At 40.4% G+C, this 12,109-nt stretch overlaps 1 protein-coding gene across 1 annotated transcript in view; it reads right to left on the reverse strand.

Annotated features, from left to right (window-relative positions):
• The window catches only part of MCTP2 (multiple C2 and transmembrane domain containing 2), a 103,405-nt gene that overhangs the window by 62,348 nt on the left and 28,948 nt on the right, over positions 1 to 12,109 (reverse strand). Inside the window, exons 9-12 of the mRNA XM_005426048.2 lie at positions 9,192 to 9,356; positions 7,726 to 7,856; positions 1,105 to 1,291; positions 271 to 364 (exon numbers count right to left, since the gene is read on the reverse strand). Of these exons, the coding sequence (XP_005426105.1) occupies positions 271 to 364; positions 1,105 to 1,291; positions 7,726 to 7,856; positions 9,192 to 9,356 (577 nt within the window). The remainder of the gene's footprint in view (positions 1 to 270; positions 365 to 1,104; positions 1,292 to 7,725; positions 7,857 to 9,191; positions 9,357 to 12,109) is intronic.

Consider the following 12,109-nt stretch of genomic DNA (forward strand, 5'->3'; position numbering starts at 1 on the left):
CTTACTTTACATATTCCTGATGGAAAAAACACTTAGCATGATGTGCTGTTGTAAAGTTATCTGTCAGATTGCTCAGGTCTAATGGGAAATTAAGATCTCCATCCACTGGACCTTCCCATACACTTTTGGCAGTCAAAGCCATTTGGTATCTCAGTTCCCTGAGGCAGGTTTCAGTGCTGGAGAGACGATGGGATGATTCACTTTTCCTTGATCAACTGATCATTTGCAATATATTACAGCATTATATGCTGCAAAACAGAAATAAAATACCTGAAAAATCTGCTGCCATCAGGTCCACTGCTTTTAAAACTTTGACTTGTAAGAAGCCAATGTCCTTCATGTCTTGAAAGGAATTCTTTATACACTGCAAGGAGAAAAGCATAAAGATGTATTTTACTTGGAATTCAGTAAGAAACAGAGACTATGGACCACTAAATAGCTTATCACAGGATCAGTTAGGTTGGAAGCAACCTCTAGGATCATCAAGTTCAACAACTAATCCTGCACTGCCATGCCCACCACTAAACCATGTCCCTAAAAGCTACATCTACCCATCTTTTAAATACCTCCATCACTGATGACTCAACCACTTCTCTGGACAGCCTGTTCCAGTGCTGAAAACCCTTTTGAGGAAGAAATGTTCCCTAATATCCAATCTAAACCTCCCCAGGCACAAATTGAAATACATTTATTCCATCCTGACCAGCTTTTGAGAACATGGAAGCCATCACAAAGCTTTATCTCCCAACATTTAAAGTCCAGAAAATAACCTTCCCATAGGAGGGAATAAAGCTAAGTGTTATTATTATCTCTTCATGATATTCAATGTCTCATTCCCCATGATAATCTCCTAATACAATTCAAGTTTGCAAAGAACAGCATTAGTTTAAAACTCAGCAAATACAAACAGCCAAATTGCTTGGGTCTATCTGCCCTGCCAATCTCCTCGTCATTCGTCATGCAACTACTCCATTTAATAGTTTTCTTTGGTAGGGGACAGGTCATTATGCGTGGAGAAATTTATTTTCTGCAATTGTGACTACTTCAAAACCAAAAAAAAAAGAAAAAAAAAGGAAAAAAAAAAAGAAAAAAATACAAACTCACATAACGCTGAGAAATCTGCTGCCGTTCATTGGGGTCTCCCAAGGGACAGACACACAGATCAGAGATAGACACTCCTGTACATGGGGCAACAGCAATCAGCATCAGCAGGGACCCTGGGTGTTTCTCCAGAGGCAGCTCCAAGCAGTTGGTCTGCTTTGCTGGCAGGGCAGTAATGTCAACGTGGCACCTGGAACGACATTGCCAAGGGTTAATAAGGAAAAAGAGGTGGTAAAAAAAAAAATAAAGGAACCAAAAAGTTCTGCTTTCTCAGTGCAAAAAATAAAAAAAAATCCAAAATTAAACACGGGAAACCAATTAGGCAGATTCTATTGCACTTACTGTCAGATTTTGCTTTCTGGTCTGTCTACTGGTAAGGGGAAGTAAAAGGTTTAGGCTGCAAGTACAGGAGGAGAACTTAACTCTGGCCTGCCTCACTTCCCCTCTAAAATCCCCCAGTGTTTTGTGATGGATTTGAAACACAATTCAATTTCACCTGGGGGAAAAGAAAAGGGGCAAATGCAAAATTTAAAACATTAGCCTAAAATAGATTAGATTCTTTAAAGTCACATACTCCATTTTATGCTACATTATACTGTATGCCCCAATCTCTTTTACAAGCCTTACTAGAGCTACATTTTCAGTGTACTGTTATATTTCCCAAAGGGAAGGATTGTCTTAAAAGTCTCCCCACCCGCCCACTCCTTGCACGTAATATGTATCATTAACCTGATGCTTCCCCCAAAAATAAAAATAAAGAGGATAAAAGAGAAAAATTCATAAAGAGACAACAATAAAATATGAGTATGGGCTAAAGCAGAGAGATCACCAGGCAGCCAGTTACACATGAAGGGAGTGGTTAAATGCAACAAAAAGTGTAATCACTTGGCTTAGCTAAATGCTTTCTATTTAGAAGTCCAGTAAATGGAGTGGAACTTTCTTGAACCTCCGTGGGGCTCGGCACATAAGAACAGGCTGAGCAAAAGTTACAGATGAAAAAAGGGTAAAAAATAAAACAAAACAAAAGAAAGAGAAAACAAACAAACAAAAAGAAAAAAAAAAGAAAGGAAAAAATAAAAGAAGGAAGGAAAAGGTTTGCTGCCACACTGCAAGAGGAACATTCCTCAAAGGGATGGGCAGTGGCTGATGGAGAGCGAGGGGTTTTGCTTCACTTAATGCCTGCCGACAAGTTTTTATTTAAACTAAACTTGTTAAGGTGTTGTCTTAATAGGCTAAAATTCCACAGGGTTCCCCCAGGTGTGTTTCTTCTGGGTAAATGGTGCATGTAGTGTTCCTGATTGATCCCATTCCAGTAGTAGAGCTGGAGTAGTTTATGCCCATCTGCTATAAATTGCATGCTTTCCGCTTCTTAACAGCCTATTTTCTGTGAATGCTAAAGGGGGGTGAAAAAAAAAAAAAAGAGGAAAAAAATCTCAAAACATTTCAGCCTGAGAACCCAAGAAACCATGTTATGAAGTAAAAGCCACTGCTCTGATGAGTTTCTAAGCTGTCCAGTAACTCTGTGTATTAAAACACAACTCCTTAAGCTTCCTCTGACCACAATCAACAGGAATGACTTTGCCTTAAGTGTGCTCTTTTCTCTCCACTGCTCTGGAGGTACAACAGGTTTCAAGTTTACTCTTATTAACGGCTTTCAAGTGCTTTGAAAGAGAAGGAAAATAAACCAGGCAGAGTACCAAGACGGCTCGGCGCGTAGGCTGCCTCTCAACACCATTTCCAAGTGTGAGAGGTTGCATTGAAAGCTCACTGCTACACCTAGACTCTTCAGAAAAATATGACAGGAAAAGTTACAGCAGGAAAGAAAACAAAACAACAACACAGAGAGAGAAAAAGACCTTATTTCTTTCTGAGAAAAAGCCCTTATCACTTCCACACCGGAGGTCAACATCACCTTGGCTGCATTAACACCACTGTGTCTCAGGCTGCAGCAATTCCAGTGATACTTTGGGTATCAGCACAAAAGGGGGGATGTATCCTTATCTTGGAGTTTGGTTTTTTGTTTTGGTTTGGTTTTTTTCCTAGATGCAGAAATTAAAGGAAGGAGAGGGGAAATCTCAAGGTCACCCAGCTGCTCTGTGGTTCAGCTGGCAATAGGGGCCATGTCTCCCACATCAGCATTTCATACACCACCCACTCAATGCAGTCCACGAAAAGCTGGGAAAAGCTGCAGTTGATTTTTTATGTTTAAAACTCTCCATGGAGTAAGACAGAAAACACAACTTGTTCAGACAAGAGCATCTCCCACCAATAGATAACCTCGAACTCCATCAGATGTCAAAGGCAACGTTAAATATAATTCTATCTTTTTTTGGCAAACTGGAATTGCTTCTCTTCTTAAAAGAATTTGATTTGCATAAGGTTAAAGAAAAGATGGAGTACAAGGGTATGGAGGTCAGAGCGATGCACATGTGGAGGGGAAAACAGCAGGAGGTGGAGTGTAAATATTTCTTCCTCAAATCATGTCTGATTTCTGTGCAAACTAACTTTCCTTAAAACATCTGTGTTCACTCAAGGTATGCCTATATTTTCTTGTGAGAAAAAAAATCTTGTGAGAAAGGAAAATCCACGTTTGCACTGGCAAAAGGCTTAAGAAAAAAAGACACTCTGTTTCATTTAGGTTATAAAATCAGACTGCAGAGAATGCAGCTTGGTAAAACAATTAGACATTCAATTTACTTTATAAATTCAGCAATTTCCACACTAACACTTCTACACTATTAAAACGAGTCTAATGATTTCCAAACTACTTCCCTCATTCTTGTGAAACAGAAACTCTTCCTTTCCTTCTTTCTCAGCCTTTTATCTGCAAGATCTTACTACACATAATTATTTCACAGGAAAGTGGTAAGAGACTTGTGATGGGCACAGAATCAAACTAATGGAGGTAATCCACTTTTGTTTAAAAGTTGCCTGCTCTGAATGCAAAGGGCAAAACTCTCAGAACATTTGTATTTTAGGTGATACAAATGATCTCCTGAGCTAAATTCTCGACAGTAATCCTGTCTTAGGATAGAACAGCTCTGCTTGTTGTCATCTTTTGCTATGTTAAATTCAGACATAATCTTTCACACAAGTGGCTACATGCACAATCTATAGGGGCTGCAGTTCTGTAAGTTAAGAATGCGTTGTGCACACAACTGTATCACTTTCCTTTCTTTTAACAACAATTAATTGCTTTCCTTCCTCCTCCTGATCAGTATTGAGGTCTACATCCCTATATAAGCCTCTAGTCCTGTACAGCTTTAGTTTTAATTTAAGACTGTTCTTCTGACTTAAAGCCCTCGCCTGTAGTTTCCTTTTCCCCCCCAGTTTTTACTAATTTTGCAGATAAATACTACTTGAGAACAGTACACAGCAAATCTGGGATTAAAATATTTGTTTATCAGGGAATCACATGTTAAAATTTCACTAAAAAGTGCTGAGGCTAACTTCTTACTAGCCATGAAGTTGTATTTCATTTTCCCAATCACAGTTAATCAAATTATGACAGGAATCTTTTTAAATATATATAAATACATACAAAAATAATCTGTACACTACAGTGCCACTTTACTTCCTGCAGACTTCTTGAAATCCCTTCACAAAAGAGATCAGAATCATCAGAGAGTAGAGACAGATGTATCTGTGATTAATACTTGAAATTTCAAATGCCACAAGTGTCAGGGAAACAATTAGTAAGGTCTTATTATGACTTATTCAATGGACAAATTTTGTTTTTTCTGATTCATCCTACAGCCTGGCAAGATTTAAGTGAAGGCTTTGGTTGCAGCTATAATGGGGATTTTACTGCTCCATCCCAACAGCACAGCCTTTAAAACACGGGGTGTTTCTTGTTGCAAAGACAGTTTCCTGGAGGCATTCATCATAAAGATATTGGATGCACTCCAGTCTCAGAGCTTAAGTTTAGCAATTTTTGTAAAATCTCTTTCTTGAGGTAAATATGTGAAGGAAAACCCTTCAACGTTCTGCAGCATGTCTTTTTCCAGAACATATCCCCTAACGCAGAAACACCCTCTAACAACCTGGCATAAACAATTTAACTCTGCCTGGACAAATTCTGCACACGTTAACACCTTTGTTTATTCATATACATTAACATCCTCTCCTGTTTATAGCGTGCCTCTTCTCCCAAAGGACACAAAAAGCACTCAATAAACGTTACTAACAGCGCTGTGCAGACTAAATAGAGGGATTATTTCAGCCAGCACCAAAATGCAGCCAGCCCTCAGTGTCAGAGCCTGCAGCTGAACCACTCAAGGCCGTGGGATTTTAAGTGAGGAAGAGAAATTGGACCCAGCTGAAACTCTGAGGAGACTGCAGGTAGGCTGAATGTAATAATTTAGCTTGTGATGTGCACTGACAGTGAGGGTTTGTTTTGTGATAGAAGGGTGACATGAAATGTTTCCTCACTAACTCAGAAGCAGACAAACACCCCAGGTGTTTGTGCTCAGCACCAGAGGTCCAAGGCATTCCTTATTCTACATGTTCCATGCTCTCCACAGACACTTCAGGTCCTATTTCAAGAACAATATTTTACCTTGAAAACAAATTATGCCTGGGAGAAGAACCATATTCCAGAGTCTTAAGGCGTCCATACTATCTGAAATCCTGTGTCTAAAGGAATTAACAGGAGTCTTTGTGCCACAAAAGTTTATCAGATTTGACTCTGCTGTGAGCACCTCCAACTTCATTTAAATATTAAAAACATGCATATATTTAAAGGTTTAACCAACGCAGTTGGAGGTTGGGCAGGCTGGAAGGGACCATAATGAATTCTAACTCTATTCATAAATTGACCACAAAATTATTAATTCAGATCCAGAAAATTTTGTTTTTTCCTTAAAGCCATGCAAATTATTTGAGGGCAGTTGGCTGCACTGCTGTGTGTAATGACCGAATATAACCCACAAACATTTTACTAAAGAATATTTCTTACAATGATATTGTGAAATCCAGAAATCTCAAAACTCAACTTGGAAATCATGGAGACAATAAACATGGCACCTCATAATGCTGTTTTTCCAACAGAATCCTTCTCCAGATTAGACTGCATTTGAACCCTTCATAAAATATTATTTATAGGGTGTCAGAAAGTTTCTACACTGTAAAAACAATACTTGTTATTATGCACTTGGTGTTTACCTATTCCTGCAATTGCTCTTCAAAAACTAGTGTATTTTTTCCCATTTTGATGCTACAGCCAATTTGCTGTGCTTAAGACAACAAAAGCAAAAAAATTTTTCTCCACATAGACATCAAAAATAAATTTAAACATGGAATCACAGAATTGTTTGGGTTGGATCTTAAAAATCATATTGTTCCAAACTCCTTCCATGGGCAGGGACAGCTTCCACTAAACCAGGCTGCTCAGGGTCCCATCTAACCTGGCCTTGAACACTTCCAGGGATTTACCCTGGAAGATTTACCTTTTCTTTAAGGTAGATCTACCACACAGACCTCACCAGTGCTGAACAGAATAAGCATTTCACTGATTGTTTCTGCCACACTAAACACCACCTGCCAGAAACCAGTAGGAAAAAAAGGCAGGGAAAGCCTAGGGAAAAATTAAAATAAAGGGGAAAAACCTCAGGAAGAATTGCTCCAGCATCAGAGACTGACCTGAGGCAAGCTGCAAACACTGCTTTATTTCTTAACTCTAAACAGAGTATCAGAAGTAATGGAAGTAACTGTGAGAATGGAAGGAACAGATTCATCTTCAGCCACTTCTCCATGTGATGAGCAACAGCACTCAGCCAGAAAGAATTTCCTGCTCTGCAAAACCACAAGCATTTGTAGAGCCAAAGGGCATTGTTCTTCTCAGTGAATAGTCTCAAACTATTTGAATGCCTAAAGTTAGAGAATGTTCTTATGAGTTACTGCTATTTAGTCAGCACATTGTGAAACCCTGGCCAGGTGAGAGCAGCAAACAACTGCAGGCAGGGTCCCCACCCTCAGGACATCGAGAGTTGTGGCAATGATCCTGCCAGCAGATGAGCTGGACAGACCAAAGAGGGTGTCCAGTGGAGTGAATGGTTCCTGGTGCTGCTGCATGTCCCCAGCAGCACAGATGTTGTTTGGGGAGATGGGTCCACAGGACCATGCTGAAAAGCCAAAGCAAGGAAGAAAGAGGTACTACTAAGAAAACAACACTGTACAAATTCAGACAGAGTGGAATGGAATTAAAGAATCTTAGAAGAACACAGCATCGAAGTGCAAACACCACTCTCAAAAGGAGCACAAAATCCCTGGGCTGGCACCAGCAGAGCATATGTAAAGATGTGGAGCAATATCACCAGAAAAATACAGAAAAATACTGCCTCTTGATGCCACTGAGCTCCCACAGTACTTCAGGTTTTAGAGGTGGCCTGGATGTCTCTGCATTCAGATTTTGGCTAGTCGATTACTCACTAATAGGTTCTAATAAACATAATGTAAACATAACCTGGACATAGATGGAATAAGGACAGAAAAATACATTATGATGCTTGTAATGAAAAAAAAATTGATTAGTTCTAAAAAAATAATCAAAAAAACTTTATTATTTGTACTTCACCCATTCCCCCCACCCAAAAAAATACAAAATCTAACTCAGACCAAACTTACCTTCCCAAAAGCTCCTCATGCTTTTTGTTATCCTTTCTCCACACCTCAATGTCCAACATATCCTTCCTGTCAGAGAAGTAGTGAAAATCAAACTGTTCCCTCCACTGAGGATTTGCACTCTTACACAGTGTCTAGAAAACATGCAGTTATAACATTTACTTTTCTTAAACAGTACTTATTTTCACAGTAAATCAAAAAGAAGAAAAAAGAAATCAATTCTACAGAACAAGGCTGGATGTAAGAACATCAAGTACTAATGTCATTCCAACCAAAGATCCCCAGCCCATTACATACAGTCTCATCTTGCTAAATATTCTCTTTCCTCCCTCTCAATAACAATACAGTTGTTATCTGAATGAATGGATGGGAAAATTCCAAAATACAAGGTAGATCCCACCAGCTCCACGGTCATCATTCACCATCATACACTGGAAGAAATCAGGAATAATCCTTTTGAGGACAATCACCTGGAAACAGGTTTAAATGAATTAAGGAACCCAAAGCAGTGGTTTTTCACCCTTCTGTGTTAAGCAAACAGCTCAGCCTTGCAGATTCACAACACATCTATGGACCATTAAAGAGACACATAAAAAGGGACTGTAATGGGAATAACATCTATCTATTTATTCTAAAGTAACTAAACCATTTGTTATTTTCCAAAACTACTTTTCTAAATAAAAAAACATCATGACCTTGGTTTGAGGTCTGATGTGAGGGACAGAGTGCAGGTTTCAGATGCGCCTACATCCAAATGTTATGTTCTGTGAACTTGCTCTGTACATTTTGTACAGGAGGAGGTTTGTTTTCTCCTCCTCTGCACTTCCAGTTCATGACATGCAGAGCTCTTGCTCTCTCAAAAGAGTATTATTTTAATTATAGCCTTTCTTCTTATTAGGCTTTCCGGATGAAATGTGTATCTTTGGGAACCTCATTCATTTCTTAGACTCTTATACAACTGAACTGTATACAGATAAACACAGCCTAGAAGAATAAAAATTAATATCAAAACCATGAAACATGTTATCTGTTTGGGGGGCAGGTTCTGCAATATGTAACATATTTTTCAAGAAAAGTACTTTAAAAGAATAATAATTCCCCTGCACTGGAAACCATTTCAGATCTACTTTTCCAGCACTGCAACCTCAACTTCTGTATTGGCAGAGAACAAAACACATGTGTGATGCATGTAGCTTTATTTCATTTCATATTAATATCAAACATCCATCCACATGATAAGTGTGTTAAGTGCACAAAACACTGATAACACACAATATTCCTAACTTGCTCTTTCTCTACTGGCATCAAGACAGAGCAAAATGTTAATGCTTCCAGTCTGTCTCCTGATTTTGAACTCACTTATCAAAGAGAGTATCAAGAACAGTTCCATCTGAGGTAGCAACACCAGTAAAAGAAACACCAAGCTCCTTACTGACTTCAGACAACTTAAGGAAATCCTTAATACTTACCTTGCTCTTGTATCTTTGATCCCCCAGTTTGAGGAGAATAAAAATCTCTGCCAAGCCCCCTCTGGGCATGTTCTTGCCCTCCAAGAGGGTGATGGTGACCAGCCCATTCCACAGCTGGTTCTTGCGCAGCGACTCCGAGAGCCGCAGGTTCCGCGTGAAACTCGACTGAAAAGCAAGGACAACACGGAATGTTTCAAGACCCAAACACATTTTCATGCTCACGTTAACTCAACTGAAGAGCAAGGCACAACACAGAATATTCTGAGACTCAAACACATTTTCATGCTCACGTTAACTGAGCTATGAAAGCACACCAGGAGTAAGAGAGGGACACTATGCTTCCCTAAGGGTAAGCAGGCAATGGAAGGCAGTAGGATGCTATGGATTTTCTGCCCAACTGTACTACAGTCCCTGTGAAGGGACAGTGCTCAATGTCACAGCAAAATCAGCAGGGTTTGCTTAAACCAACAGAGAAGTCACCTTCAGCTACCCTGGCTGAGCTCCAGCAAGAGCAGATCTCAAGCATGGAGAGCAGTCTGGTACCTTGGCTCAGGGGAAGGCACGGGAGAGCCATGGAGAACAGAACAGGGGAAAAACTAAAGTAAACTCTTAAAACCTCTCCAGCTACATCCATAAAAAGCAGGTCTATCCTTTCTGGGGAGGCAGCCCAGGATCATAAAGCCCACGGCCAGGTGAAAGGCTGAGCAGCATCTTCCACCTCCTCCATCACTCAGCTGCCCGCCTTAGCTCTTTGCTAACTTTGCTCTTCCTGCTTCCAAAAACTGAGCCCACGAATCAAAAATACTGATGCCTGCTGAAAAAACACTGACACCACCAGGCTCTTTATCTAGAGTTATGGTTACCTGGTAGCCACATTTGTTACCTTCGCAGCTTCATCTTGTGCAGCACGGCTGCGCTAACAGTTTGCTAACTGGCAATATTTTATTGGACAGAGGATGATTAAATAGGCCTTTATTTGGGGGGAGTGAGCTGGAAACATTAAAACTCAAGGCTATACTCTTCTTCCCGCAGTAAAAATCCTGCCATATTTTATTCTCCTGAAGCAACTTTTAACTCGCCACACTTTGGAGCTTCAATCATGTCATGTACAGGTGGGAGCAAGACGGAGGAGAAGATTTCACAAGTCACTTTAAAACAGGACGTGTTAGCTTTAAAAGCAAGTAAGAAATGTTGTTGCTAAATAAAACGATTGCAAAAGCACCTGATGTCTGAAGATTACTTTTTATGGATCAATTACCCGGCAACAAAATTCTTAAATCATAGGTGGTGAACTCACAAATTTTTTACTTGCTTTTTACTGGTTAAAATACCGAATTCTGAATCCCACAAGCATATTAATATACTTCTATTTAAACAGCCCGTTTGGCTTTCCTGGCACAATGGGTAAAAATTCCTACCTTTAAAAAGAAAACGAGATTTTGATTCATAAATCCAGCTGCAATGTAATTTCTTTTCTCTTCTTTTTTTTTTTTTTTTTTTTTAAAGTTCGTCTTTTGGGCCAAAAAGCTAAAGCATGACTGTTCCCATGGACATACTTCAAAGTCCCAGCAGATATACTCCTCCCTAAACACTGCAGCTATTTCAAAATCCTTTTTATAAAAAAGGGAGTAATGTCCACAAGGGATCAAAGGGCATTCTACAGTCTGGCAATCGCCTTAGAAAAATGGCAATGCTTCCATGAAATATGGCCTAAAATAATTTTGCAGCTTGGTATGTCCTAATTTCGAATTGGATGTTTATCTTGGAAAGGCTTCTATCTAACTTGTCCATAAAACAGCTCCACTTAGCTCTATGAGCCCTGTGAAAATGGAATCCAAAGCTGGCTATTAAGGGGGCCTGGAGATTGCTTCCATATGGCGTAACAGCATGGGAGTGGAGGGCTAAGGCCTACAGCAGGCGCTGCTTGGCTTGAGCTCCCCATCTATCCATGGACACTCATTGCATTACACCATAACATCTGGATTATTGCTTGTAATGTCCCTGGGAAATATCCACTTCCCATCAAAGCCTTTATCTATCTCGCTTGTACTTTGAACATTTTAGTATTTAACATAGTCATGTTTGATGTGATGTACTCGCTGCTTTAGGAGCAAGGATTTTCCCTCCCCCTCCTGCTCCTTCCTCGGAGGAGGAAGAGGTATTTGATGTTAGTTCACAAAAAAAAATTAAAAAAAAAAAAACCAGATGAAGTTTATTATCCACGTTACAATTTCTTTTAAAAACAAAGCATCCAGCTCTCTTCAAAGCTTCCAGGCTGAACACAAAAGACAGTTGTTATCACTCAGTTTTCAAATCAAACTTGGATTCTTTTCTTTTTTTCATCCAGGCCAGTATTTCAGGGAGTCAGCATTGGGGACCTTCCTACCCCAGCTCTACAGCACACATAACCCCACCCTTGTAGCTGCTGACTTGACAGTTCAAAGGACTCTTGGGAGGTACCCAAACCAGCCTGGATCCCACACAGCCCCTGGAAAAATCAGCACCTGCACTCAATATTACTGAAACACATTGCAATGCACCAACCTTGACCTCCCAAAACAGGTGGCCCCAAGCAAAGAGCCTCGTGCACCCCCTCTCTGGCCGTGCAGCTGCTCTGGGCTCCTCTCAGAAGAGGGGTGTGCTGGTCTCCAGCTAACAGGACCTGCATGAGATCCAGCATCACTTGAGAGCATCCCACTGCAGAGTGGAGCCAAGATGTTTGCAACTGGTTCAGGGCACCGTGCTGACCTGCAGCAGCTCCACACAGGCTCCACAAGCTTCCCCACCTCCCCCAGTCCAGCCCTGCCACTGGCACAAGGCTCTCTCCAAACTGAGCATGGGAAGGCTGCTTGTCTCACACCCCTGCAAGACACAGCACATGAGGAATGCTTTGGATTTCCTGGACATGCCCAGGTCAC

Source organism: Geospiza fortis, unplaced genomic scaffold (assembly GCF_000277835.1).
Source record: "Geospiza fortis unplaced genomic scaffold, GeoFor_1.0 scaffold330, whole genome shotgun sequence".
Lineage (NCBI taxonomy): Eukaryota > Metazoa > Chordata > Aves > Passeriformes > Thraupidae > Geospiza > Geospiza fortis.